Source organism: Phalacrocorax carbo, chromosome 8 (assembly GCF_963921805.1).
Source record: "Phalacrocorax carbo chromosome 8, bPhaCar2.1, whole genome shotgun sequence".
In the NCBI taxonomy this organism is placed as follows: Eukaryota; Metazoa; Chordata; class Aves; order Suliformes; family Phalacrocoracidae; genus Phalacrocorax; species Phalacrocorax carbo.
Genome location: NC_087520.1, coordinates 31,634,884 through 31,659,787, shown reverse-complemented (window position 1 = coordinate 31,659,787; position 24,904 = coordinate 31,634,884). Strand labels below are relative to the sequence as shown.

The following is a 24,904-nucleotide window of genomic DNA, read 5'->3' as shown; positions in this document are numbered from 1 at the left end:
TAAAAAATAATGTTCTCTAAACATAACATTCCAACATAGAAAACAATTCCATAGTTCTTTGGTCAAAACTGTATGTCAAATATTAACAGACACTGTCCTCAACAAATAAATTGTGCCCTTATTCAACTGTATTTTTAATGACAATCACATTTACGAAAATAAATTCAGCCAATTGTGCCCAGCAGATGGATTTCCTGGTATGGGGAATCATTGAAAAAACAGATTCAGATTTGCTCATCTTTTTAACTATAACACACAGAACCAATGGTTTTAATGCCTGCCACGTTGAGCTTTAGATAGGAATGTGGTATTTCACTAGCACATAAATGAGCATAAAACTTCAAGCATATGAGGAGTGTCAATGACGTATTTGAAAAGAAATAAATGTTTGTTGGGGTTTTGGCTGTGTTTTTTTTAAGAATGATTAAAGGCTATCATTTCATTTCAATGATCTATAATTGGTTATTTAACTCCCACTGATACTAATAGAAACAGCCTACTTAATCACTGCACACAAAGATGAATACATTTGAACATGTGGTGGGTGGAAGCTGCCTTGCCTATTGAGTTTAACTATGAACAGAAAAAGGATATGAAATCTATTGTTCTGGTGACATCGTTTTACGAATCTCTCTAACAATGTGAATTTTTATTTCTAGAATATATTTTCAAAAGAAGACTCTTAAATACCCTGTCCCATGCAAGAATATTGAGACACACAAAATCTGAGTGACTTTCTATCACCCCAAGTTGCAAGTTTATGGCAGAACCAAGAACAGAATGTAGGTTTCTGCAATGTTTCCTCTGCAATTAGTTAAAACTGATCCTTCTGTGCTTTCCAGTAAAATGCACAATTAGGGGCTGACTCAAGTATACTGAAGTCAATGGAATTCTATTTAGCTCAGTGGGTTTTGGACCACTTCATATATATTTCATCTCTTTCATAAAGACTACCTACATACATTGCATTGGGGGACATATAACTGTACATACTGCTGACGTTTTTTTTCTCTTTGTAGTGATCCTAACCAGGACACCATTGTATATTGAGGAGTTAGTGATCCACAATAGCGTTAACCTGAGCAGGCCCAAACCTGTGCTGGGCTGTGGGAACAGCTTAGCCTTCAGGCCTGTGTTGGGCTGCATGATTTCCTTGGTCACAAGATAACCTCAGCCAGCTCATTTTGACCGAGGAGCCTGCAGGCAGCTCCCACTTGGTACTGGCAATTACGCTACCTATGTGCCTCATCTTTGTCTAAAAGTACAGCAAGAAGTTACTGTGTGAACTTCCTTCTTGTTTGACAGTAGAAATGAAGAATAGAATTATTTTCTTGTAAGAAAATCATACAATAGCTCGGATGACCCAAATCAGAGCGCTTCTCTTTACAGACAGGATCTGCACAGCGTGCTGTGGGGAAATCCAGCCAGGGTCTGTCCGATGCTGTGCAAACATGGGGTTTTCAGCATCTTGTAAGATTTAGTATCTATCTTCCTCTTTTCATTCTGTTTTGTTAAAACATCTATTTTATTAAGCCAGTTGTTGTTGGGTCTTTCTTATGGAGATCCAGAAAGAACCCTGCCAACTCTTTCTCACCTCACGAAAGATTATACTAGGAAATCTTGGAGTTTGGTGTCAATAACTTGGACCAGTAACCTACAGCCTTTGCCTGCAGATGTTGTACAAGTTTACAACTAGTAACCTGATTTACAGTGTCATTTCTTGTAAAGACTTTGACCACCATTTTGCATCAAGGACTTTTGCTTAGGGTTTTTCACTGATCATAGACATAATACGATCAGCTCAAATTGCTTGTGCAGTCCTAGATATCTCTGCCACAGGTTTCTATTTCTTGCTGTGTTGCCAAACTATTGCATATGTTTTAACTTATTTCTGCCTTAAATAAACTATTTTTTTCACTGAAAAATAAGTATACCATAAGGATCATATCTTAAACTAAATGATACAAAAGGTTAAACCCTTAACTGAAGTTATTCAGACTAGCAATAATCTCCTGCCAAACATAATATTGAGCAGAAATCACTGTCCCAACCCAATTCATAGTGTAATGGGTGTATAAAGGGGTAGTATCACAAAGATTCTGTATCTCAGATAAAATATTCCCAAGTCACACCTCTAACAGGCATTTTCACCATGACCCATTCTCCATATGCTCATCTACTTCTGCCTCTTTAAATAGCTCGGTTCCTTTGTTCTAATTTTGATTCTTTTGATTTAATTATTTTACCTTTTCCCCAGTTGGCTTTTTCTTGGTTTTGATCTGTTGTATTTGAGATTTGTCTTACCTAACAAGAAAGCATCTTTAACATGTCCTGTCTAGTTGTGGTTTTCTATTTTTTCTGGTTTTATGTTTTGTGGTCCATCCACCAGATGACCTCAAGAGGTCTCTTCCAACCTAAACCATTCTGTGATATTGTTTGTCTTCAATTTTCTGAGTTTTCAACATGCTTTAACATTTGGTTCCCTCAGCAATGGGCTAAAGACATCACTATCAGTTCTGTAAAGAAGCATACAAACTTTACCAATCCAGGAAAAGTTCCACATCCCATCACTATCTTCTTTTAAAACTTGTGAAAACTAGCATGCCAATAACCATCTGATTGCCTCCTGTCTGCAAGCTAAATTTAAAAAAAAATAACTAGAATTTTCACGCTGCATTATCCCTTTAAGTCAAACTGCATTTACAGTGACCAAGTACTTTTGTATGCGGGTACATAAATGTTACAGCATCACAGGTAACACTTAGAAAACTAGTGACAGCAAAACTGTATTACAAACCAAATTGTCTACCAACAGTCTAACTGACATTGATATATTGGTGGGAGAATGTGCTCTTAGGTTTTTGTCATTCGGTCTCTAAACACCCTATGTGCCTCTAACAGCCAAGATACAGGACCAGTGCATAGCTGTAGAATTATAGAAAATAAGTCTGGGAGGGAGTCGGGGGGTCTAATTAAATCCACTTGCCTCTCCAAGGCATGTACAGTCATTTCTACTTCATTCTTAATAGATTCCTGCTGAAACTATTCTTTTGGATCTGTCATGATGGAGATTCCACAGTAGTTGCAGGCAGCCTATTTCAGTGTTTCACTACCGTTAGATTAGAGTGTTCTTAACTTCCTCTGTTGATATTTAAGAAGATGACTATTTCTGTCCTGTAAACTATAGACCTAAAGAACAGTCATCTCTTCTTCTTCCACGGTGAGGAGAATTAACCCCTTCTCAGCCAAAACCAGCACATTCTCCACCCCTTATTCCATACCATTTACGCCATGCCCAGGTCCCATACCATCCAGTACAACCTTACCAACCACCACCCCTCCCTTTCCCATCCTTTAACATCATACACAGACATCATAGCCTTAGTCTATGGACCTTCCCTGTAAAATGTCCATCAAAATGTCCATTGAGTTCACCCAGTCCATGACTCTGGGCTCCATCAGTCATACTAGTCTTTCAGGGCGGGAGAGATGGTGTATGTTTGGCGTTGGGTTGCTGCCTACCGAGTCAGTCATCGTTCCATCACTGCTGCACTTTGCTTGTTTCATCAAAGTTTATCATCTTCCATGGCTTGGGAGGTTTGTACTCTGATATCATTGATACAACACAGAGATGACACACAATATTATATAGCGGTTCGCATTGTGCCATTCAGTTCATTGGGTGTTTTCACCCAAAATCAAATCCCCTTGAGGCAGACATCTGTGCTGGTTTGGCTGAGAAGGGGTTAATTCTCTTCACCGTGGGGGGGTCAGCTACCTTCCCAGCTTCTCCTGTTCTGCCGCGTGGCGGGGGCTGGGAGGGGCGGGGCCACGGTGGGGATGGCTGACCCTGACTGGCCAATGGCATGTTTGTTCCATACCATGTGACACCATGACCAGTATATTAAGGGGGGCAAGTTGCAGCTTGGGGGGTGGGGTGGTGTTGGGTTGGTGGGTGGTTGTGTCTGGTCTGGTCTGGTCTGGTCTGGTCTGGTCTGGTCTGGTCTGGTCTGGTCTGGTCTGGTCTGGTCTTTTGTCTTGTCTTTTGTCTTGTCTTGTCATTCCCCACCCCCACCCCCTGGTTTTGTGCCTCTCGTTGTTTTCCTTTCCATTGCATTCTTGTTGTTGGTTTTGGTTTTTTTTACTTTTAATTATTAAACTGTTCTTATCTCAACTCATGAGCCTTACCCTTCTGATTCTCTCCCCCATCTACCGGTGGGGGAGTGAGCGAGCGAGTGTGTGGGGCTGAGCTGCTGGCTAAACAACAACAGTCTTTTTGGTGCCCAATGTGGGGCTCAAGGGTTGGAGACAATAACACCTGCTGGTCACAGCACCATGTTGTCCTTTTTGCAGTTTGTGTTAAAGATTGGTGTTGGTTTGTTTAGTCTGCTGTGTTCTGCTGTGATTAGTGATGTTTTGCTTACGAGCTTTGTTATGCAAACACTTGTTTTCAGCTTTATCTGGTATTTGGAGTTTTTGCTGAAACTGTTACTGTACTTTGGATACCACCTCATTGAGGCAATTAGCAATTATACCTCCTCCTCTGAGAGATTTTATATGGAGGAAATACAGAATAGTATCTTTGCAACTTTGTTCTATGATGTCTCTGCCTCTATTACAATCACCTTTTTGTATCTTGAGCATCCTTGGGTGGTTAAGGTACACTTATTGTTAGTTTTTGGGCATGTTGCTTTGGTTTTGACTAAGCAACTTAAGACTATTACCCAGAAATCTGCCCCAAGGCTTGATAGTTATGAGTGGCAGGGCATGTGGGATAGCATGGGCAAATACCTAGGGCAGTGGGAACCCCCAGTGTTTTGGAGTTTCACCCCTGAACAAGTGCAGAATCCTGAAAAACTAGTAGAATATTTGGAGAAAGTATGTTGTTATTCTGGGAACTCCAGAGAGACACAGATAACTGCAACGTGCTGGGGCCTGGCCCATGCGTACCCAGCCCTGCTCAACAGGATTCAGTGCTCCCAAGGGGAAGAGAAGATCTCTGGATTGAAAGGCAAAGTGACAGGCACTGCAGCCACTCAAACCCCCACAACAAGTACTGGAGCTGACCCAGAGAATCAACCCGTACCAGTATCAGTTGCCCCCATACACAAGAAGAAATATTGGAAGCGGATGTCAACTCATTTAGAATGGGATGATGAAAAAGCAGGGCCATCACGAGGAGAGGAGGAAGAAGTCATATATGAAATAGAGACCACCCGATCCCTGTCCTTGAGTGAGTTGCAAGATATGCAAAAAGATTTCAGCCATCCTTCAGGTGAGCACATTGTGACCCGGCTGCTCCGATGCTGAGATAATGGGGCCAGTAGCCTGGAACTAGAGGGAAAAGAAGCCAAACAAATGGGACCCCTTTCTGGGGAAGGGGGCGTTGACAAAGCAATTGGAAAAAAAACCACAAGCCCTCAGCCTCTGGAGGCGACTCCTGTCCAGAGTAAAGGAAAGGTATCCCTTTAAAGAAGATGTTACATATCGCCCAGGAAAATGGACAACCATGGAGAAAGGCATCCAGTATCTAAGGGAATTAGCTGTGCTTGAGGTGATTTATGGTGACCTGGACGATCAACGGTCATCCAAAGATCCAGAGGAAGCTGAGTCCATGTACCTCTGATTTTGGCAATGTGCTCATCAACAATACATTGTTATAAAATGTTTTTTGGAAGTCTGTCCAGATGTCATTGAGTGCAACCAAAAAACATTAAGTCTTCTGTAATGTACTTGCAGCCAAGAGACAAAATTGTGATGACATCTTTTGATGCTGGCAACATAAATGAAACTGCCTAAGTGAAATACTGATGCATCAAGTAGCCAGGATAGGAAGGATATGAATACCAAATATGTTGCATTGCTGAACTGGTTATACAGGGTACTAGTAACAATAGATGAAACTGCTGAATGTTTCCAGAAGGAGCAAAAGGAAATAAGATTATTTGTAGTGCCTATAATACATTTCCTTATAATGCTTCTCAAAGCTAATATAATTTTGGTGTAACGTGAAGGCAATTCCCTATGGGATAACTATTTCTGGTATCTTATTGCAGTCTAATTATCCAAGTCCATTAGTTAGTTAAATTGTATTTCAAATCTCTTATCTATAGTCATGAAAATCATAAGTCTTACTTCTTGACAAGTGGTTATTAAAACAATAAAGCCAGACATAGAGGGTATGTCAGGCGCATGGTATTTGGATGAATTCCTATAGAGTGTGACATGGAAATTGTGACATCACCTGAAGTGCAGAACCGAATCATCCTGGCCTGGCCCCTATTACCTCCCTAATACTGCATTCTTATTTACATGTAAGCACAACAGGACTTCATTAAGCAGCAAATCACACTTGAACTGAGTGGAAACCAGTTCACTGATGTCTGAACAGGTGACAATGTGGCTCATCAAGGACTGAGGGGATAGCAGTCTGCTTTTTTTCTGCTATTAAGGAAGTAGTACATCACCTTTAAGCTCTAATCATGCCCTAAATCTAGGCTAGGATAACTATAGCCAGCTGTTGGTACTGATACCTACATCAAATCTTGCTACCCCACATGCCTCATTATGCACAGGACTGGATTCTACTGAATGGTTCTTTAATGAAGAAAAGAAAATGCATAATCAGTAAATGGTAGGTAACACTATTCTGAAGCAGATGCCCTTCCAGTGGCATAGATCAAATAGGTGTTTTTTCTCCACATGTGCGAAACATGAATTATTTTAAGATATGAATTACATCATACACATGGAGACATCTACACAACATTAAACAAAATGAAAGGAATCAGTATGCAAGCAAAACCCTGACTGGCAAAAGGTATAAGGCTAATAGGATATGATCATAGCAGAATTTTGTTTTCTGCATTTGTTTACCTAGGAGCAGCTCTGTCTGACAGCAGAATTTGATTTACCGGTTGATAAAGCCATGTATACATTCTCTCAGCCAGTCTAAAAATCATTCCTGTTTTCCTGGCCAAGGAAGCTTTTTCGCTGTCAAACCAATCACTCATAGGGAGAGAACAGTTGACAGCAACCTATAAATATTAAATGGGGCTATTAGCAAGTAAATACTTTGTCAGAAATTTGCAAAATTACTAGTGAATAGTTTCCTTTATGTAAGTGAAGGTTCTGGCTATGGTATGCTTTCATACACTTTGCTTAAATATGCAACAATTGCCCTTCAGTTCACTAGGGAGCAAAGCTTAAGTAAAGCTTTGGTACCAGACAGCTTGTGGCAACCTGAGAAAGGGTTACCCTGTATATGAAATCCTAGGACTAAAACTAAGTATCTTTAAAAGGAACAAGCAGAGAAAAAACCATTATGTACACCAAGTTATCTGATAAAAGACACAATGATTTGAGTTCAGGTTCAGACACAGATCCAGTGTAAGTGTGCTTACTACCTTACTTAATTGTCCTTCAAATAAGATATTAGCTGAGAAGGCCTTCTGCATCTACTGAATCAATAGGCTGTACAGCCAGCTGGAGTCTACCCCTCTCAATGTATTTGCCCAAGTCTATTTGGAAGTTGAATTTGGCCTGTTCTGGGAGAAGTGTCATCTGTCTGTGGTATAGGAAAAACATTCTGTTTTTTTAACATTTCTGTAGATATACTCACTCACATATGCTAGAGTCATGGGAAACTGCATGATTCAGACAGCTCTCTATTTCAAAAATCACTGAAGGAAGTCATATAGAAATTAAAACAATTATCACTAAAGAAATCACAGGAAACAAATTAAAATTTTAGAACACATCAGTATTGATATGCCTTGGAAAATCCTGCATTTTTCATTGTTTTCTTGAGCTATTGTCATTCTTCTTTACCAATTCTAATCAATTATGTCTCTTGCTCCAAGGATTAGAAAAAGATCAGGAACGAAATATGTTTTCAGAAGTCTGCCGTTCAGTCTTACATAAAGTCATTTTATAAAGAGTTCTTAATCTACTTTTACTTCATCCTGCCAGGATCCATTAATTGGAGTGTTCTCCCTCCAGGACAGTCTGCTCAGACAATGAAGCCAATGAGGTATAGGTATAGCACTCTTCTCTTTCCTGTGCTCATTGTAAGATTTTTTCCCCCCTAGTTTTTGCATATATCCATATCACCATAACATGTATTTTGAAGTAAAATGAAGTTCTTCTCCCAAGAATTAATGTTCTTAAAAGAAAATCAACATAGCTCAGTAAAAATGACAGTAACTCACGGGACATGAAAAAATCCCTTTCAGAGAAAAAGAAAATGCTTGAAGCCTGGATTTGCAAAACCTGCTGTTCTCAGAGTGCTGGCCACCTAATGCACACTTGGATTTACTGTCTGCAAGGGTCCCCAGACTGCGCTAGTACAGTCTTCAACAATAAGTCCCCAAAGTGCAGAGTTATTGACTGATGATTCATGCTTTTAGGAACAGAATTTTAAGAGTTGCAGTCATCATGCCTTGCCAAAGCAGCAGTAATAAAGGAGCATCAGAAGACAACGTGATTATTAAGGGACTTACTGAGAATCTCCAAATCTACCACAAGGTAATACACTACAAGTTACTTCAAATACAGTACACAAGCATAAATGCTGCAAACTCACTGAGCTGCTGTAAAATTACCTTATACTAGAAATGTTAAAGACTGTAATAATTATTCATGAAAGAATAAATTAATTCTTCCATGTTTTCCTGGTGATTGAGATTTTTTTTTTCTTCTTTGTGACTCTTGGATGCCTCTTTTATATTCCACAGGACAATCAGACAGCAATAATTACCAACAAGCTTGGTCCTGCCCAAACTGAAGTGAACTGAAAACTGCCAACTGGGCTCAAAGGGAAGTGAAAATGAGTCCCCAAATTAGGGAATAATAATAATCACTGTGGTAATAAGCTAAGGCTTCAGTGTTCCTGTCACTTTTGCTTTGTGTGGCTTTACTTATTTGCTTCAGAGAGAAGTAATAATATGGGGGCATGTAAAAAGAGCATTTTGCTCATACACACTAGATATGCAGCTGCCATTTCTATCTCTGAGCTGACATAGAGAAGCTGTATCACAAACAGCATACGTAGCAAAATCTCCTCTGTGGAGCTACTGATTTATAGGGAATAACTGGCCTGGAATTTGAATTTTTACTTCCAACATTGTCAAATGCTTGATCCTTCTCTCTGGGGAAAAGGCCAGTCCATCATTACCCTGAGAATACATGCCAAATAATAGACAAGTTACTAAGCTATTCTTGCTTGTCTTACCTGATGTCTATTTAAATAGCTCTCTCTTTAGAGAGCTGCTGTAGCAGCTTCTAAATTTATTTCAAACTGCAGATGTATAGAAATCTTTTACAAAAGAGGAGCTTACCACAGGTGAAAGATTGGCTGAATTAAGTAAAGATTATGCGCATCCAATGACTGTTTTTGAGCAAGTCCTGTTTTCTTTTAATGACAGAGGGGCCTTACTGCATGCAGTGGGTCCCGAACTGCTTACAGGCTCTAGGAAACTATCACAGAGAGGAAGGCAAAGCCCATCAATGGCCCCATATTTTAAGGCAGATAATGATCCACTGGGCCAAATAATGACAGTAGAGGCAGGCTGCACTTCCTGACTTAAATTACCCTTCAGTTTTGACAGACTTCAGTGGCCTCGGCAGCTCACTCGGGTGACAGTGTCTCAACACCTCCTCCCCTATGCTGGGTCAGCCATCCTGCCAGAAGATGAAAGAAGTCTTAGCCCTTTTTCTGGCTGATCACATTTGGTTTCTGGAATAGATCTTCATTCTGTGATAAAACTGGCTCTCCAACGTCATTGTGACATCACACTTTATTACTTTTTAAATCCACTGCCAGTTTGGGAAAAAGAAGTCTCAGAAATACTGTGTTCCTGCAAGTTTTGTGAAAAGGAGTACCCAGGCACAGCAGTGAGACCTTCTTAGTGCTCCCACAGAGATAAAGGCTGAGGTGGCCACAGCCTCATCTGCCCCAGGAGGCTGCAGGCAGTGAGATCATGCAGAGGCACAAGATGGCCATCCAGCACACTGCCGTGCTGCCAGCTCTGCTGGGCCTGCCAAATGCGCAGGTGAAAGCGGGCAGAAAGTCTACACGACATGGTGGAAAGCAAAGATCATTTGAAGACCCTATGGGCCATAGGGAAGAGCTGCAGATATGGCGTAGGGCATGAGCCATAGAAACATGAAGCGGGCAACTGAGACTACCCCACCAGCGACAGTGTATGAGTTGGAAACTAGGAAAGCCATTGAGGCAGCAGGCAGCCATTGGAAGCGTTACTCCACAGCGACTCACAGCACTGGCTCCTGAGGAAGCCAGCCAGCGGGCAGCGGGAAACAGTCTCTCCCACCCGCAGCAGGAATCCTTAAAGTTTCGCTGTCCCAGCAGACGGTAGAAGGCAGGCTGCAGGCGGCAGCACCCAGCCACCCCCCAGCCCTGCGGCCAGCAGGGACTGTGGTGGTGCCAAGGAGCAGCAGAAGCAGGCTGGGCAGCAGCAGAGGGAGGGGAGAGGCATGGGCTCTCTGCCAGCAACTACAGGCCAGGACTTGCTGTGGCTCAACCACTCTGGCAGCCCGTGGGCAGCAGGAAACGCCTGCATGGCAGATGGGCAGCGCGGCGGGGCCTTCGCCACCACCACGCTACTGGCGGCGCTCATGGGGCTGCTGGTGCTAGCCACCATGTTGGGCAATGCCCTGGTCATTATGAGTTCGTGGTGGACTGGAGCCTCCACACGCAGGGCAACTCCTTCTTCCTCAACCTGGCCATCGCTAACCTGCTGGTAGGTGAGTTCTGGGGTGCCGGGAGGAGCGGAGGGTTGGAGTCCGGGGCACTGCACCTGTCACCACCGAGCTTCTGCATCCTCCTCTACATCCCCTATGCGCTGACGGGCGAGTGGAGACTCGGCCGGGGTTTGTGTAAGCTGTGGCTGGTAGCAGACTACCTGGTGTGCACCGCCTCTGTCTTCAACATCATCCGTATCAGCTTCGACAGGTTCATCTCGGTCACCAAAGTGGTAAGGACTGGGGACGTGGTCCTGAGGGTGGTCTGCAGGGGATCCAAGGCTGCCTTTTGAAGCAGGAGGGTGTGCTTAGGTCACCTGGCTTTCAACCCCATTACACCTCACTCAACCACCACAGCAGACAGGGTGGATTGAGGCAGTTTGCCTCAGTCCTGGAAATAGTTCTAGAAACAATCAGCTTTGGCAGAAAAGGCATTTGCATCTCACTTTTACATTGGAAGAGGTACTCAGTGTTAGGAATGAGCACAGTTTGTACATGGTGGTGTTCCAGCTAGAAGGGCAGAGGGAACAAAGTGTACTGATTTCCTTCCCTGCCACACCTTGGCTAAGCTTAAGTATTACCCAGCTGAAACAGACCACCTCCCTCAGAACATGGCAATGCGCTTATTGACAAGCAATAGCCCAAGTCAGCCTAGCTGCATCCCAGCTGCAGCACAAGGCAGAGGTAATTCTCCCTGAGAGTTTGGTACGCATTGCAAGATCTAGGTATATGCAGCTGTGTATGGTTCAAAAGTGGCAGAATATAAATTAACATCTTTCAAAGGATGCAAATGCTATTTCCATGTAACAGCCATAGAAATAGCTAGAGCCTTGCCTCAGTCATGCAGCATCTCTCATATCAAAAAAGGATTAGACTTTGCAAAATCAAACAGGTTCTGCTCTTCTACACACACTTCTTGGTTACTCTTCAGCCTCCTATTCCACCCACATATCCTTAAAATGTTAATTTAGCTTCATTGCTCATTCTAAATCACACTAAGAGGCAATGATACTTTTTTTGGCAAGCAGGGCCAAGAGAGGCTGCAAGATCACTTTAACAGTTCATATCCAAATTAGTGGTTTACCAACTTCTTTTTGAAGCAGGAGAAATGAACAGATTAATTCTTAAATGGTCAACACTTACAATTCCTTTATTTTCTAGGTTCTGAATTAGCCATGAATTTTGCTTTTATAAACCAAATTCATGACTATACACACAGTATATATATATATAGACTGGATGGTGTCAGAAACAGAAAGGAAAACCGGTCATAATAAATGATAAAAATCTGCCACTTCAAATACTTCAAATTAATCTTCCATGTGAAAATTCCTCCCCAGCAAGAGTTCAGAAGCTGCTTGCAGGGTTAGTGCAGTGTAAGAACATATGAACGGTAATATATGAAGTTCTAAATTATTCTCTATCTCAAGGAAAATGGTAATCTTCCAACAAGACTGCTCCTGAAATCATTAGCAGCTTTGTCAAGGATTGCAAAATCAGACCCGATTCAGACAAACTCAGGATTCCTCAGCTGTGTAGGTATTCTACCAGAACAGTATTGACTTTGGAGATCAAGATCCACAGATTGTGGCAATAAACATGAATCCTATACAGAATTCAAGCTTGAGGACTTCATATTCCAAAACACTGTGTGGCCAGTGTAGAGGTGTGAAGACTGAATTCTAATTCTCTGTATGAATATAGAGAAGTAGAATATTGAGAAATAGAAGATCCTGATTTTAAGATTCTATTTAATTCTATTGTGATACGGTTTACTGACTCAGTATTACTGACATATTATTGTTTTGCAACCTAGCTTCTCTATTTTCTAAATAAGGGAAATTGGTTACTCTTCCTATAAAGCACTTTGCAGACCACAACACACCATCTATACACCTTAACTGCAGATAAGAGTTCTGCAAGTACTTCATGAAATAATGAAATTAAGGATATCAAAAAGAAGTAAAAGCTGTTAGCTTTTTTTGGTGTGATTTTGGTGTGATTTTCACATTAAGAAAAAGACTATCTCTCTACAAAGCAGAAAGAAAAGCACTTCCATGGGTGTTCTATGAATTCAGATCTTTTACATCTAAAGTGGATTTTGCAGGGCCATGTTTATAGATATTGTGTAAAGTGGTGCCACAGCTGACATTAAGCAACGGGTGACAACCAATTCTAGGAATAGAAGTGGTTTGCTTTGGAAAAGCCTTGGTTTTCTAGTTTTTAAGATCTGATGCATGGATGCATGTTGTCATAACATATCCCATCACCTTGATGTTTGTTGGAATGGATACTTCAGAAACAGCTCTCCTGTGGTACCAGGAAGTTTAGTATAACCCTCATCCCTAAACCAATGTATTATCAACTCTCACAAGTGACAGAGAGGTCATATTCTAAGGTAGCCATGTAACTGAGATATAGTAATGTACGTAGCTTAACTTTTCTCTCTCTCTCAGGTCAGTTACAGGGCTCAGAAAGGGATGACCAGGAATGCAGTACTGAAGATGATCACTGTATGGATTGCTGCTTTTCTTCTCTATGGACCAGCCATTCTCAGTTGGGCACAAATTCACCAAAAGAACATCCTCCCTGAAGGAAAATGCCATGCAGAATTCTTCTACAGCTGGTATTTCCTAATGATGGCCTCTACTATTGAATTCTTTACACCCTTCATCACTGTTATATATGTTAACTTAAGTATTTACCTCAACATCAGGAAACACACACCCCTCAGAAATGAAAACCTATCACGTGGTCAAGAGGTCTGTGAAATGAATTTCCAGGGGGGAAAAAAGGAAACACACTATTTTTTTTTAAAACCTGCTGACAGACAAACACGAGAAGAGAGCAAGCAGCCTTTTTTCCCAAAAAAAGGCTTCAAGGCTCAGCCTACATAAGCTTGACAATCAGTCATTAAATTTGAATATCAGTCAAGACCTTCCGCCACTTCAGGTGGAAGTCCAGACCAAACCTCATAGGATTGGTTTCTATAAAACTACAGAAAGCGTATGCAACACCAACAGCAGAATGGATATTGCTAACACTGTGGCAAATAGATTTAGACTTTCCCAGGGTAAAAGAGTAGCAAACTCTTTAGCAATTATTTTCTGTGTGTTTGGTTTGTGTTGGGCTCCATACACACTTTTGATGATCATCAGAGCAGCCTGCCATGGGCAGTGTGTGCAGTATTCACTCTATAAGACTTCATTTTGGCTTCTGTGGGTAAATTCAGCCATTAACCCTGTTCTACACCCGCTGTGTCACATGGGCTTTAGGAAAGCCTTTATAAAACTCATCTGTCCAGGAAAAGGCAGACTTATTCCTCATATTTTTATGTAAAAAAAAAAAAAGTATGAAGGCTGACAATTAGTACATTTTGCTTTCAGTGGGAACATAGACTGGCTAATATTTACCTGCAAGTATTAAGTGCAATGTGCACTGTGTTTATGTAATACTGATAACTAGGTACAAGTGTAGATATTTATGAATGTGTATACTGTATATACAAGTCATCCATGTAGCTGAAGAAATCACAGCAATGAAAAGAAAGGTAATTTCTTAGAGCTCTTTGGGAAATTATGCCAACAGTATATTTTCTGGTAATGGTGCACTAGCGTTAAAGTGATGAAAAGGGAATACAACATTCATGACCACTAATTAGAGTTCAGGCTCTCTCACTTTTAAAAATTAAATAGTGCTGATAAGGAATTTCATAAAGTGTTAACCTTGGACCTGTTATATTTTACTCCCAAACCCACCCTGAAATGCCACAGGTCTCAGCTGTTAAGTGTAGTATGCTCCCCCCTACACTTAGGGGCAAGCCAGACAAGATCATGACCAATGCAAAAACTAAATACTGGTGTCCAAGAACAGCATGGAACAAGAGGGGGAACAACAGTCAGGTTACCACAGAAGCTGGGCAACTGTAGCAGATAAGGGAGCACTGATTTGAGTAGAAAAGGTGATTGAGAAATAAGAGTAGAACTAAGTTCAGGGACAGGAATATAAAAGCGGTTTGAGCTTTGTATTTAAGAGATATGAGAATTGAGTGGAATAGTTTCACAATGAGTTTCCTCCCTCAGCTGTGACTTCCTGCTCCCTGACAGGATCCTGCATGGGCAGGAATCTACTCAAGTCAAACCTCTACTCCTTACAGGTCTATCTTTTGCAATAAGTACACAGTAAGCGTAATTAGTCTATGAGATCCATGACTGACAGATCTTGCTATAGACAGAGCTTTAGGTAAACTTCCCCTGCAGTAATTTTTAAAACATTTCCAACTAGACATTTACTAGCTCTGGCTAGTCAAAAAAAAAAAGAGTATTACTTGAAGTGTTTAGACATTTTCCAAGTCATGCATCATGAATAGCATGACTCAAAGTTTAAAATTTACAGCCTTGCTTGACAATGAGTGTGAAAAACAAGAACATGAACGACTACATAATGTTTCTGCCATTCTGCCTCTGCCACAAGGGAAGCTCACACAGATAGATCCCGAGTTTTGTCTAGATTTGTCTCACAAGAGTTATCAATTTGAATATAATGACACAGGTTAGTTTCCACCATCATAAGCATTTTCTACATAGCTTAACAGACACTTTCCTTTGCTGACAAGTGACAGCTATTGAACAGCTGTAGTTGTCCATTGCCACAGTCAAAATGGATGTTAGAACAGTTGATCTTAAAGTTTACAGCCAGTGTTTTGCAATTATTTACTTTGTCAAATTTCAGTAAAAGTAATTAGGAACTGTGGAGAAGTCATAACTTTGTAGCCCTAACAAGTAGTACATCAGAAAAAGCACTAACCTACAACATTAGGGTAACTGCAGTTGAAATCACAAAACCATTATTCAAAGACAATTCCTAAGTTACACGGACTGACCTTGAGGATTAAACAAACATGGTTAGCAAACACTGTAGACTAGGAGGACAATCACTATTACATAAATATATCTACATGAACATGATAATCATGTTCTGCTATGGATGTTTTACAACAAAATAATCAGCTTAACAGTTCTCTTAAGAGGAACAGCATCAACAGATACAGAGCAACATTAAGATTTTTTTAATAGAATTATACCACTGGGCAAGTAAAGCCATTAGATTATCTCCCCCTTCCTCCTCCCCCCAAGCCAGACTTGTACATCTGTAGATCAATGATATAATTGTTGTCTACTCTGTAATTCTTGTTTCCTAGGACTGCATTTGCCTTTTTCAGAGAAACAGGTAGCACTAAATTATTGGACACTCCCACCAAGGTCTCATTTACTATCCAGTCAAGCCAGGGCAATTTTCACAACAGTGATCAACTCAAGGAGTAAGGAGGGTCAATCAGTTAGCTTTAGAACATTACATGCAGTTAAGGTAAAACAGACTTCTCAAAAAGTTTTCAGCAACTGGCATTAACCCACAGAGCAGGCCAATCTTCACAGGAGTTGCCACTGGTAATTGCTATACTGCTCGATTTCCTACTACTTTGTCATTTAATTGCCACTGGTCTCTAGCACAGACCTAGAATCCAGTAGGATTCTCTTCCAGTCTCACAAAATATGTCATAAAAGCATTCTGAAATGTGAACATACATTGTCTCAGCATCATTTGGAAAAATAACTGGTTCTGAATTATAAAATTCTGCATTAGAAATACTAGCAGTCTCCCACCTTGTCTGGGTAACTATGCCTTGTTTTTTCTGTCCCTACAAAACAGACGTTCCTTTGCTTTTATCAGAGGGTTCAAGATTAGCATTGGGTTCAACAGTGGGCTCCGAAGAGACATGAAACAGCAGGTGTTAATAGTAACTTTATTGTTTCACTGGTGCAAAATCATGATACTGAATAAACTTGTGTAATGCATTTTCCCCTAAGTTTACAGTAATGAAGGTTATACATATCTATATAGATTGCAATTTCTCTATTTTTATACTATTTGGAACAAAATTATCTTGATAAATATGCCCTCTGCACAGACTGGCCCTCACTAAATGTCACAGAGCCTTAATATGCAAAATATAACTTCTGTTTTTGAACATGGTACTTTAAAACTCTCCAAACATGCATTAATATATCCTAGTTTTTAGGGAAAAATATTACACTTAGTCTTAACTTGCATTAAAAGAAAAGCACAAGCAGAATATGACATACAATAATCCCAAAAATCTGATGCTCTGCAAGGATCAGACACAGATTCAGATGACAGTCACTGCCAGTTTAGAACTCTAGTGCTACAGAAGCAACAGTGAACAGACAGCAGAGAAATCAGAACTGGAAGAGCCCTACCACGTCACATGGATTTCAAAGAAAGTTCAGCCGTGCTAACTGATGAAACCTGTAGTTGCTGGTCCAACCTTTCAAATTTGTTAGAGCACTCAACACGAGTGTTTGAAGTGCCAGACTGAACACATTAATGTTAATTTGACATTTCTGAAAGGCACAACCTATGAATCTATCTTAAAAAAACATACGGTATGTAAATGAAAAGAAATAAGTACAGTGTGTATCTTCCTAAAGAACAAGACCTTCATAAATTGGCCCCTCAGATTCTGGTGATTCCCTCCTCAGACGCAAGTGCTCCAGTGTGTTGTGAAAGTGTTTGTTAATTTGTTCTGTTTCTTCAGTAGACTCAAGGTTTGGAAGATCTTCTCTTATCTTCTGGATAAGCTGATTCAAAACCTGAGTTGTCACCTGCAGAACATGAACAGGACAGAAGTCATCAACAAGACCTGTATATAAATCCAGGGACATCAGTTTCAACAGACTTGTCTCTATTGGTATTTAGGCAGTTCTTAGAAATATTGATAAGACTGTATGCATACAAACTATTGGAGACTGCCTTCTATTGCTCCTCATAGGACCATTCTGACTTCAGAGTTTTGTGGGAATTCCCCCTGCCCCAGCAAATGTGAAGAACTTCTTAAGTCATTAACCTGACAGCTTTGTAATTTTTACCACAGCATTCTCTCCAGTTTATTCAATACAAATTTAAAAAGCTGTAAACAAATAAAGCATATAATCAGATTGCCTATGCACTCTAACAATCAGTTTCTTGTAGAAGTCAGTCAGGATGGTAATATCAGATCTAAAGCTTTTCTTAGTGACCAAATTTTTACTTAGGGAAGTACAGCTGCCTAGGGTGTTAAGTCCAGCACTACACAGAACACCACAGCACAAAATGCACTGCAGACCACCACTGTATCCAGAGACTGCTTTTACATCTGCCAAGTGCTTTGAAATCCAAAGTTCTCTCTTCATCTCCATCAGATACAGCATCTCCTATACTAAAGCACTACTATAGCAGGAAGCCAGTTCAGTTACTGGAAAGTTAGCTAATCCCTAAAATCTCTTTAAACATTCTCTCAGAACTATATATTATTCATTAATCTGTGCTCTTGGTCAAATGATGACATTAGATGGGATGTGATCTCTGCTTAACCAAGCAGCTTTTTCAAATTGGACAAGTTTACTAGTTATCTGCTAACAGAAAATGTATGAGGTAGTTATCTTGGATTTCAGATGCGGAATTTGAGCTGGTACTTGAGATGTCATATCTACTTCTTGAAATCAAGGCTTACACCTACCATTTGCAGTGCACTCAGCAGTGACCTTGAACAGCTGTAAGAATTTTCTTTCCCTTATATACATTTTAAGTTAGGTACCTCTAAAGTTAGATGGGAAAGTAGTAAACTATATTCTAAGTCCTAGTTAAGTTTTTATTTAATAAATATTTCAGGTATCCAAGTCTCACAATATTGAAGTTGATAACTAAACTGCAGATGTTTGGTGTTTTCCCCCATGTAAGAGGAATGAAGTTTTATCCACAATTCTACTACCATACCAAGAATTCACTACTCTGTTGTTATTACCAGAACTCATGCCTCTCATGAGAGGCTACAAAGCAAGTTGGAGAGACATGATTGGGGTATAAGTGTGAATGAACAGCTTAAAGAAAGGATTTTTTAAAAAGATACAATAGAGAGAATGCATTTCCACTCACCGCCTCATTTTCCTTTTCATAAAAATAGATATATCTATTCAGAATTTCTATGAAAAGTTGGACTTGCAGGGAAGGGTCCATGCACTGATTTGCTATCTTCAGAGCCTTCTTTAGGCATTCCATCACTCTTTTTCCTCCATGAAGCTAGAAAGGAAAAAAAAAAGTTACAAGAAATAAAAGAACCTTAGGGTGATCCAGTATCTTCTCCCATAGCACATACATGGCACTTCCTGGTGGTCTACCACAGAAACACAAAAATACAAAAACTGTGCAGAACAAGCTGTGATTGAAAGCTTACCTTGCTTGACTGCTATCACTTAAGTTTTGTTAAATCAGGCAATAGCATGAACAGCTGTTGAAAGCCTTCAATTATGAGATCAATGAACTCAATTTTGTAATATGTACACTAATGCATACTTTGAGAAGCAGATTCCAATCACTGCTCTTCATAATTAAAACAGCTTATGTGACAAGCCCTGAAGAACACAAAATTTATTTTACTACCTTTAACGTCAACAATTTCTATCTTTAATTTGGAAGTTCAGTAGTTTATGTACAAACACAGCTACTATAATAAACGTATGCAAAATGCAGACCATACTTTGATAGCCAGTCTTAAACTAGTTGACATTCGAAAGATTGTATGGTACTTCTACACTTAAATTTGAGTTTTCTCCATTTTTGTATTTGCAGCTTACACTGCAGTGAGATTTAGTAGCTTCATATAATAGAATGCATTCCAACTGCACCTACATCACTAAGTGATATATCTACTTTAGAAGTGCATGCCTTCAGAAGAAAGGCAGAACTATGTTGCTGAGGTAGTATGTGTTAGGCTGCTGTCATTTTATTCTTACCTCCTCTCCATTCTTGTCAGTATTTCGGCCAGACCAAAACAAATGGGCACAAGTGCTCACAGCACGGCACTGGTCTGGCTTCTTAAGGAGCTTAGAGGCTGCCAGTGCACACTGAGTCCTCAGAGGCTCATGGTTCTCTTCACTGAAGCACTTCATCCTCTCAAATGTCCCAATTATCAAGGTGATTGCAGCCAGCTGTGCTTTTGAATCACTGATTTCATCTTCATATAGAGAGAAGGCCTAGTCAAGGGAGAAAGCAAAACTCTTAATCACCGCTTTAGAACACATCAGAAAAAAACCACCAAACCACAGCTGCTAGTGACATAGCAGGGAAGTGTCCAGTTTTACATTTGTTAAAAGCTTCAGCAGTAAAAAAGATTTTTTATTGAGAGTGTCAAAATCAAGTTAAATCCAGAAACTGGAAATAAGTCTTGCAAGAAATACTACATAGTAAACAAATGTGATCCTACATAAAACCTGAAGATCGAGCTTTTCCTCATTTCAAGCAACTGTTCAAATACAGAACTTCAGCAGCAGAAATAGTCCCTGAAGAGGATTTGGTTCTTTGAAACACACAAAACAGTACAGCATAAGTTGAGTGTAGGTCAGTGACCACAGAGCAGGTAAGAAAAGCATCTGCACTGCTGCTACGTGGGTGAAGAGCCTTGAGAGAACACACGAGACTAAAAATCTTGAACCATATCTCTAATAGAGGGTACATAATTGTCATGCTGCTCTCGTCTTCAGAATTGTGCTACAATGGCAAGTGATAACCTCAGTTTGTTCTCACTGTCTTGTATCAAGTGACTCAGTTTAAGAATGTGCATTAGTAGCAGTATTAGAGGAAAAATTAGGACAAAGCTTGCAATGTGGATAACATTAAATACATTGGTTCTTTATCTGATGGGGATGATAGGAAAGTTTTTGCAACAAGTAAGGCATAAGACCAAGTAACAGGCTTAAGTGGATTTTCAGAGCAGTTTATAATAGGCTTCAATACAAGGATTTGAATCAGCAAAGCCCAGCATGGCAGTTGAGAACACTGCAAATTTTAGAGAACTTCCAAAGAGTGCTTGTGGTCAGGGCAATACCAGCTAGGTAACACAAGCTGGGAGACAGTCTTAGAAGCAGCAAAGGAGCATTTTATGTTGAGAAAGCTACGCTCCTCCAGTGAACCAACTATGCGAGTAGGAGGCAGCATTGCAACATACCACATGTTGTCAGACTGAGTATTCAAATCAGTAGCAATGGAGCTTAATTCCACAGTAGCCTGAGAAGCAAGAAGGAAGATAAGGAGTTTCTACCGAGAAGCATTAGCTGCCAATATTTTCAGATGTTTTAAAATCACACTGGATGATTCAATGTTCAGGAAACCTACCCAAGCCAAATTTAGGGTAGCATGGGACAGTGACTGTAATAGCTGGACACTCACCTGGGACATGAATTCATAGGCCACAGTTTCATGATTCTCAAAGCCAATCTCTCCTGCAGCCAGTGCTCCTTGTAGGAAGAGGCGGAGAGGCAGCTCTGCCAGTTCTGCTTTGATCAGAGCACTGATGGTCTGATGAGCAAATGAGAAGATCTTCTGGCACTTCTTTTCCCATTTGTCATCCTAGAAGTGAAACAAGTCAAAGCTTGAACAAGACAACTGCTATAAGGAAAGGGAGAATCTAAGTTGTAGTAAGATCTGCTAAGTGCTCCAGGCTGTTGTCTTCTGTCGGCCACTCCAGCCACTTATTTACTGAAGTAGTAGTGTGTACCCTAGCAGTACTGTGCTGACCTCAGTGGGTCTTCACATAGTATTTCTTCTATTAACAAAAAGCTCACACCCATTTTTCCTACCAGCTCATAGAAACCTTCCTCAGAAGTCTACACTGAATTGCAGTTACCACAGCTATGCTTAGAACATAACTGAGCAAAAGCCTAATTAGCTAAATGGAGAAAAATTCTATTCAGTCTGGAGCATCAATCAGAAGCAGAAGAGAATTTTAAAATATTCATTTTGAGGAGTGTTTTCACAAACAGCATTTTAACTTATTTGCCCACAATAAGGAAAAATACCTGTTTAAGCTACCTCAGTCAGAAGGCATCAAAGGGCCAAAATGGATCAGTGATAATTTAGTGTGCACTTTTGCAGCTACTATATAATTTCACCTACAAAGAAGCACTTGCTTTTAGAAACATTAAAATAGTATAGCTACAGATTTAGAAGTTGATTAATTTCAATATCCAGATTTAAATCAGTTTCATGCCATCACTTGCAGTGTCATAGTTCTCTGGTCTCCATGTAAAAGTACATCTTCATGAATAAACACAACTGGCAAATTTCTGCTTCACTGTTCTGCAAGTGCTGAGGTAATGTAACATGAACTGATAAAAATCCTCCCTAAATTAGAAAGGATTTACATCTCAAGTAAATATCTGCCTCAAGCAAAAAAAGAAACCAAAACACACAACCTACCACCAACCCCCACCTCCCCAAACCTAGAATTTATAAAGTCTTAGCATACTGTTGCCAGATAAAATGCATTTTTAAGGAAGCCAAAAAGAAGCAAGAATACAAGAGTTACCTAGAGGTCAACTTACCACTTTGGAGTTCTCTTTGTAGCGAAAAGCAAGCTGATATGCAGCAAACACCAATGGTGGCAGTGTAAAACGAATACGTTGGTTCCCACCTGCACCAAAGTGTTTCCGGGCAGTGTTTAGGATCTAAAACAGAAGCACTGTAAGCTTAGAGAATTCTTGGAAGAGGTGTGTTATTTGCATCTATAACTTAATCTGCACTCTATGGAATAAGAGCAATACGTGGTGTTAGAGAAATACGAAATACAGAGAAATAAGAGAAATACATGGTGTTAGCATCAGATAAATTACAGTATTTTGAGGGGACTACATTCAAGTTGCTTTACTTGAATTAAATTAAGGACCCGAGGGAAGGGCAGGAAGATGTGTCAGGGGAGGTTTAGGTTGGATATTAGGAAAAAGTTCTTTACCCAGAGGGTGGTGGAGCACTGGAACAGACTCCCCAGGGAGGCAGTCATGGCATCAACCCTGACACTATTCAGGAAGCACTTGGACAACACACTCAGACACATGGTATGAATTTTGGGGTTGTCCCATGCAGGGACAAGAGTTGGACTCAATCATCCTTGTGGGTTCCTTTCAACTCAAGACATTCTATGATGCTAAATTTGTGCAGTCTCTGTAGTTTTTTGTATGGTATCTGCCCAAATTTTTCCTACAGCTGCTCAATACGTGTTAGGCGACACTCGTATTCACTGCAGATACATTTTGGATTGTTCAGCAAGATGGAAGTTGCAGGAGCTTGCATTTAATAATAACATCAGATACATTCTGTCCTCAACTCAACGGAAGCTATAAAAAGGACTATTCTTTCTTACAACGGCCTGTAAGAAAGTAAAATAAAGAAACCAAGTTTCACGAAAATAAACACCTAAGACAATAAGTCTTCTCTTACTCTGAGAGAAAGGCTACAGTGCCACATTCTGGTAGCCACACCTGCAACTTTTGCCATTTTTCCCCTGGTTTTAGTTTTTCATTATGCTCATTAGTGACAGCTTCTTTTACTGCCTTTCTCAGTTTTGAGCACAAGCTGTACACACAACATGAACATGATACTTTTTTTGCTTATCACCCTTGTGATAAGCTAAGGAGCTCTGCTTGTTCATACTGTTAGCTTCTCACCTTCTCCTTATTTTGGGATTATTTTTAATCTATTGGTATAGTTAGTCATGTACTCTCATAACCAGAATTCTCAGGAATAGCAAGAACTCCAGGTATCAGAAGAAACATTAATCAGTCTGTTCCAAGCAAACTAAACATTACATTTGCTTTTTGTAATAACCTGACTCCCTTTCAAAGGGGACAAGACTCAGACATGCCACATTTTACACTAAAACTGCTGAAACAAAATTTCAGAAAATTTCTACCACAATTCTGAGTTAAAGCGTGGGGTTTTTTGGTTTTGTTGTGGTTTTTTTTTTTTTAAGTGTCAGAACAAAGATGTCTAGTTACTACATCCAGGTATTACCTTGCTTTCTGGTCATAGCAGTCCCATTACCACTTTGAAACAAGCACTAGAAGTGAAGCTCAGTGTCCAACCCTCCATACATTTTTAGATTTACATGAATTCTAGGTGTAATAACATAAATAAATAGAAATCTGTCATCACCCATTATAAACTGTATTAGCCACTTTGGCTTGTAATGCACTAAGGTGTTTGAATTTGCATTTCAGATCTCTTCCATTCAGAATGCAAAATTTAAAGTCAGATACTGTGAAAACCCATAGTCTTGGACTTTTTCCTACTGTTCCTGTAATGTAGGAAAATTTGATACAAGCATTCATGATGCTTATCAAGAAGCTATTAAGCATTTTTACTAAAAGGTGTTAAGCAGCTTATAGAATTCTGTCCAAAAGGTAATTTGACAAGTCCTACGATGGCATTTAAAGGTGCCCAATCTGATTAAAGCTAAGCTTGCTAGATGAGAAAGATGACAGCCTGACGCCCAGAAGCTTTGCAAAACAGCTTCAATATCTTTAGCTATGCAAAGTCTTTTGGGGTAAAAATACATCAACTCCCTTAGTGCCAGCACCCCTTTGAAGGAAACTTTGTTCTACATTAGAAAAAAAAAAACCAGTTATCTTGGCTTTTCCTGTATGAATATGGTACTTGGTAGCTGTAGTCAACCTATATAGTTCTTGAAATGTATAAGGACCTAGTTGACCTTCCTGCCCTACTCCAGCAATATTCAGAAATAATGTAGTAAATGAAGAGCAGGTCCTGAAACACAACTATCTCCAATCCTTGTACAGGCCTTAAAGCTTTGCTTCTCCCCATTAAAAGAAGCTACAGCAGAGCCCTACATTTCAAGCAAGTAATTTCTATACAGTATTTTAAACCCCGGCTAAATGAATGTCAGTAACGTTATGTGTACCTTCTACTGGATCATCTTGGTCTATTCTCACTGTTTATACCATATGATATTGCAGCAACTTTAAAACAGAGTCAGCCAATTGTATTTCAGGCACACTAACTGTAATTTCCAGTAATCCTACTTAGGCCTGAGCTCTGACTGGAGCTAACTCTAGCTGCTGCAATCTGTAACAGCATCCAACTTCAGCACATCTTCTGCCAGCTTCTCCAATGGATTTTGCACTGACAGAACATCCATGCCCCTCTGCCCCAACACATGCTTCTCAATATAGGGAGATAATTTAAACTTGAAATAAACCGAAGCCAGAAATAGCAGATTAACATCAGAAAGCTACCT

The 24,904-nt window shown here is 40.1% G+C and overlaps 2 protein-coding genes across 2 annotated transcripts in view; one reads left to right on the top strand and one right to left on the bottom strand.

Moving 5' to 3' along the window:
• The first annotated feature begins 9,995 nt into the window (after positions 1-9,995).
• On the top strand, positions 9,996-14,100 carry LOC104046558 (histamine H3 receptor). The gene is given in 5 exon segments (XM_064458179.1): positions 9,996-10,143; positions 10,370-10,666; positions 10,765-10,994; positions 13,218-13,586; positions 13,588-14,100. Coding segments are annotated over 5 exon segments (1,557 nt in total).
• VPS35 (VPS35 retromer complex component) overlaps positions 14,101-24,904 on the bottom strand; it is a 28,594-nt gene continuing 17,790 nt past the window's right edge. Inside the window, exons 13-17 of the mRNA XM_064459464.1 lie at positions 22,197-22,319; positions 21,043-21,222; positions 19,611-19,850; positions 18,754-18,897; positions 14,101-17,444 (exon numbers count right to left, since the gene is read on the bottom strand). Of these exons, the coding sequence (XP_064315534.1) occupies positions 17,265-17,444; positions 18,754-18,897; positions 19,611-19,850; positions 21,043-21,222; positions 22,197-22,319 (867 nt within the window). The 3' untranslated portion in view covers positions 14,101-17,264. The remainder of the gene's footprint in view (positions 17,445-18,753; positions 18,898-19,610; positions 19,851-21,042; positions 21,223-22,196; positions 22,320-24,904) is intronic.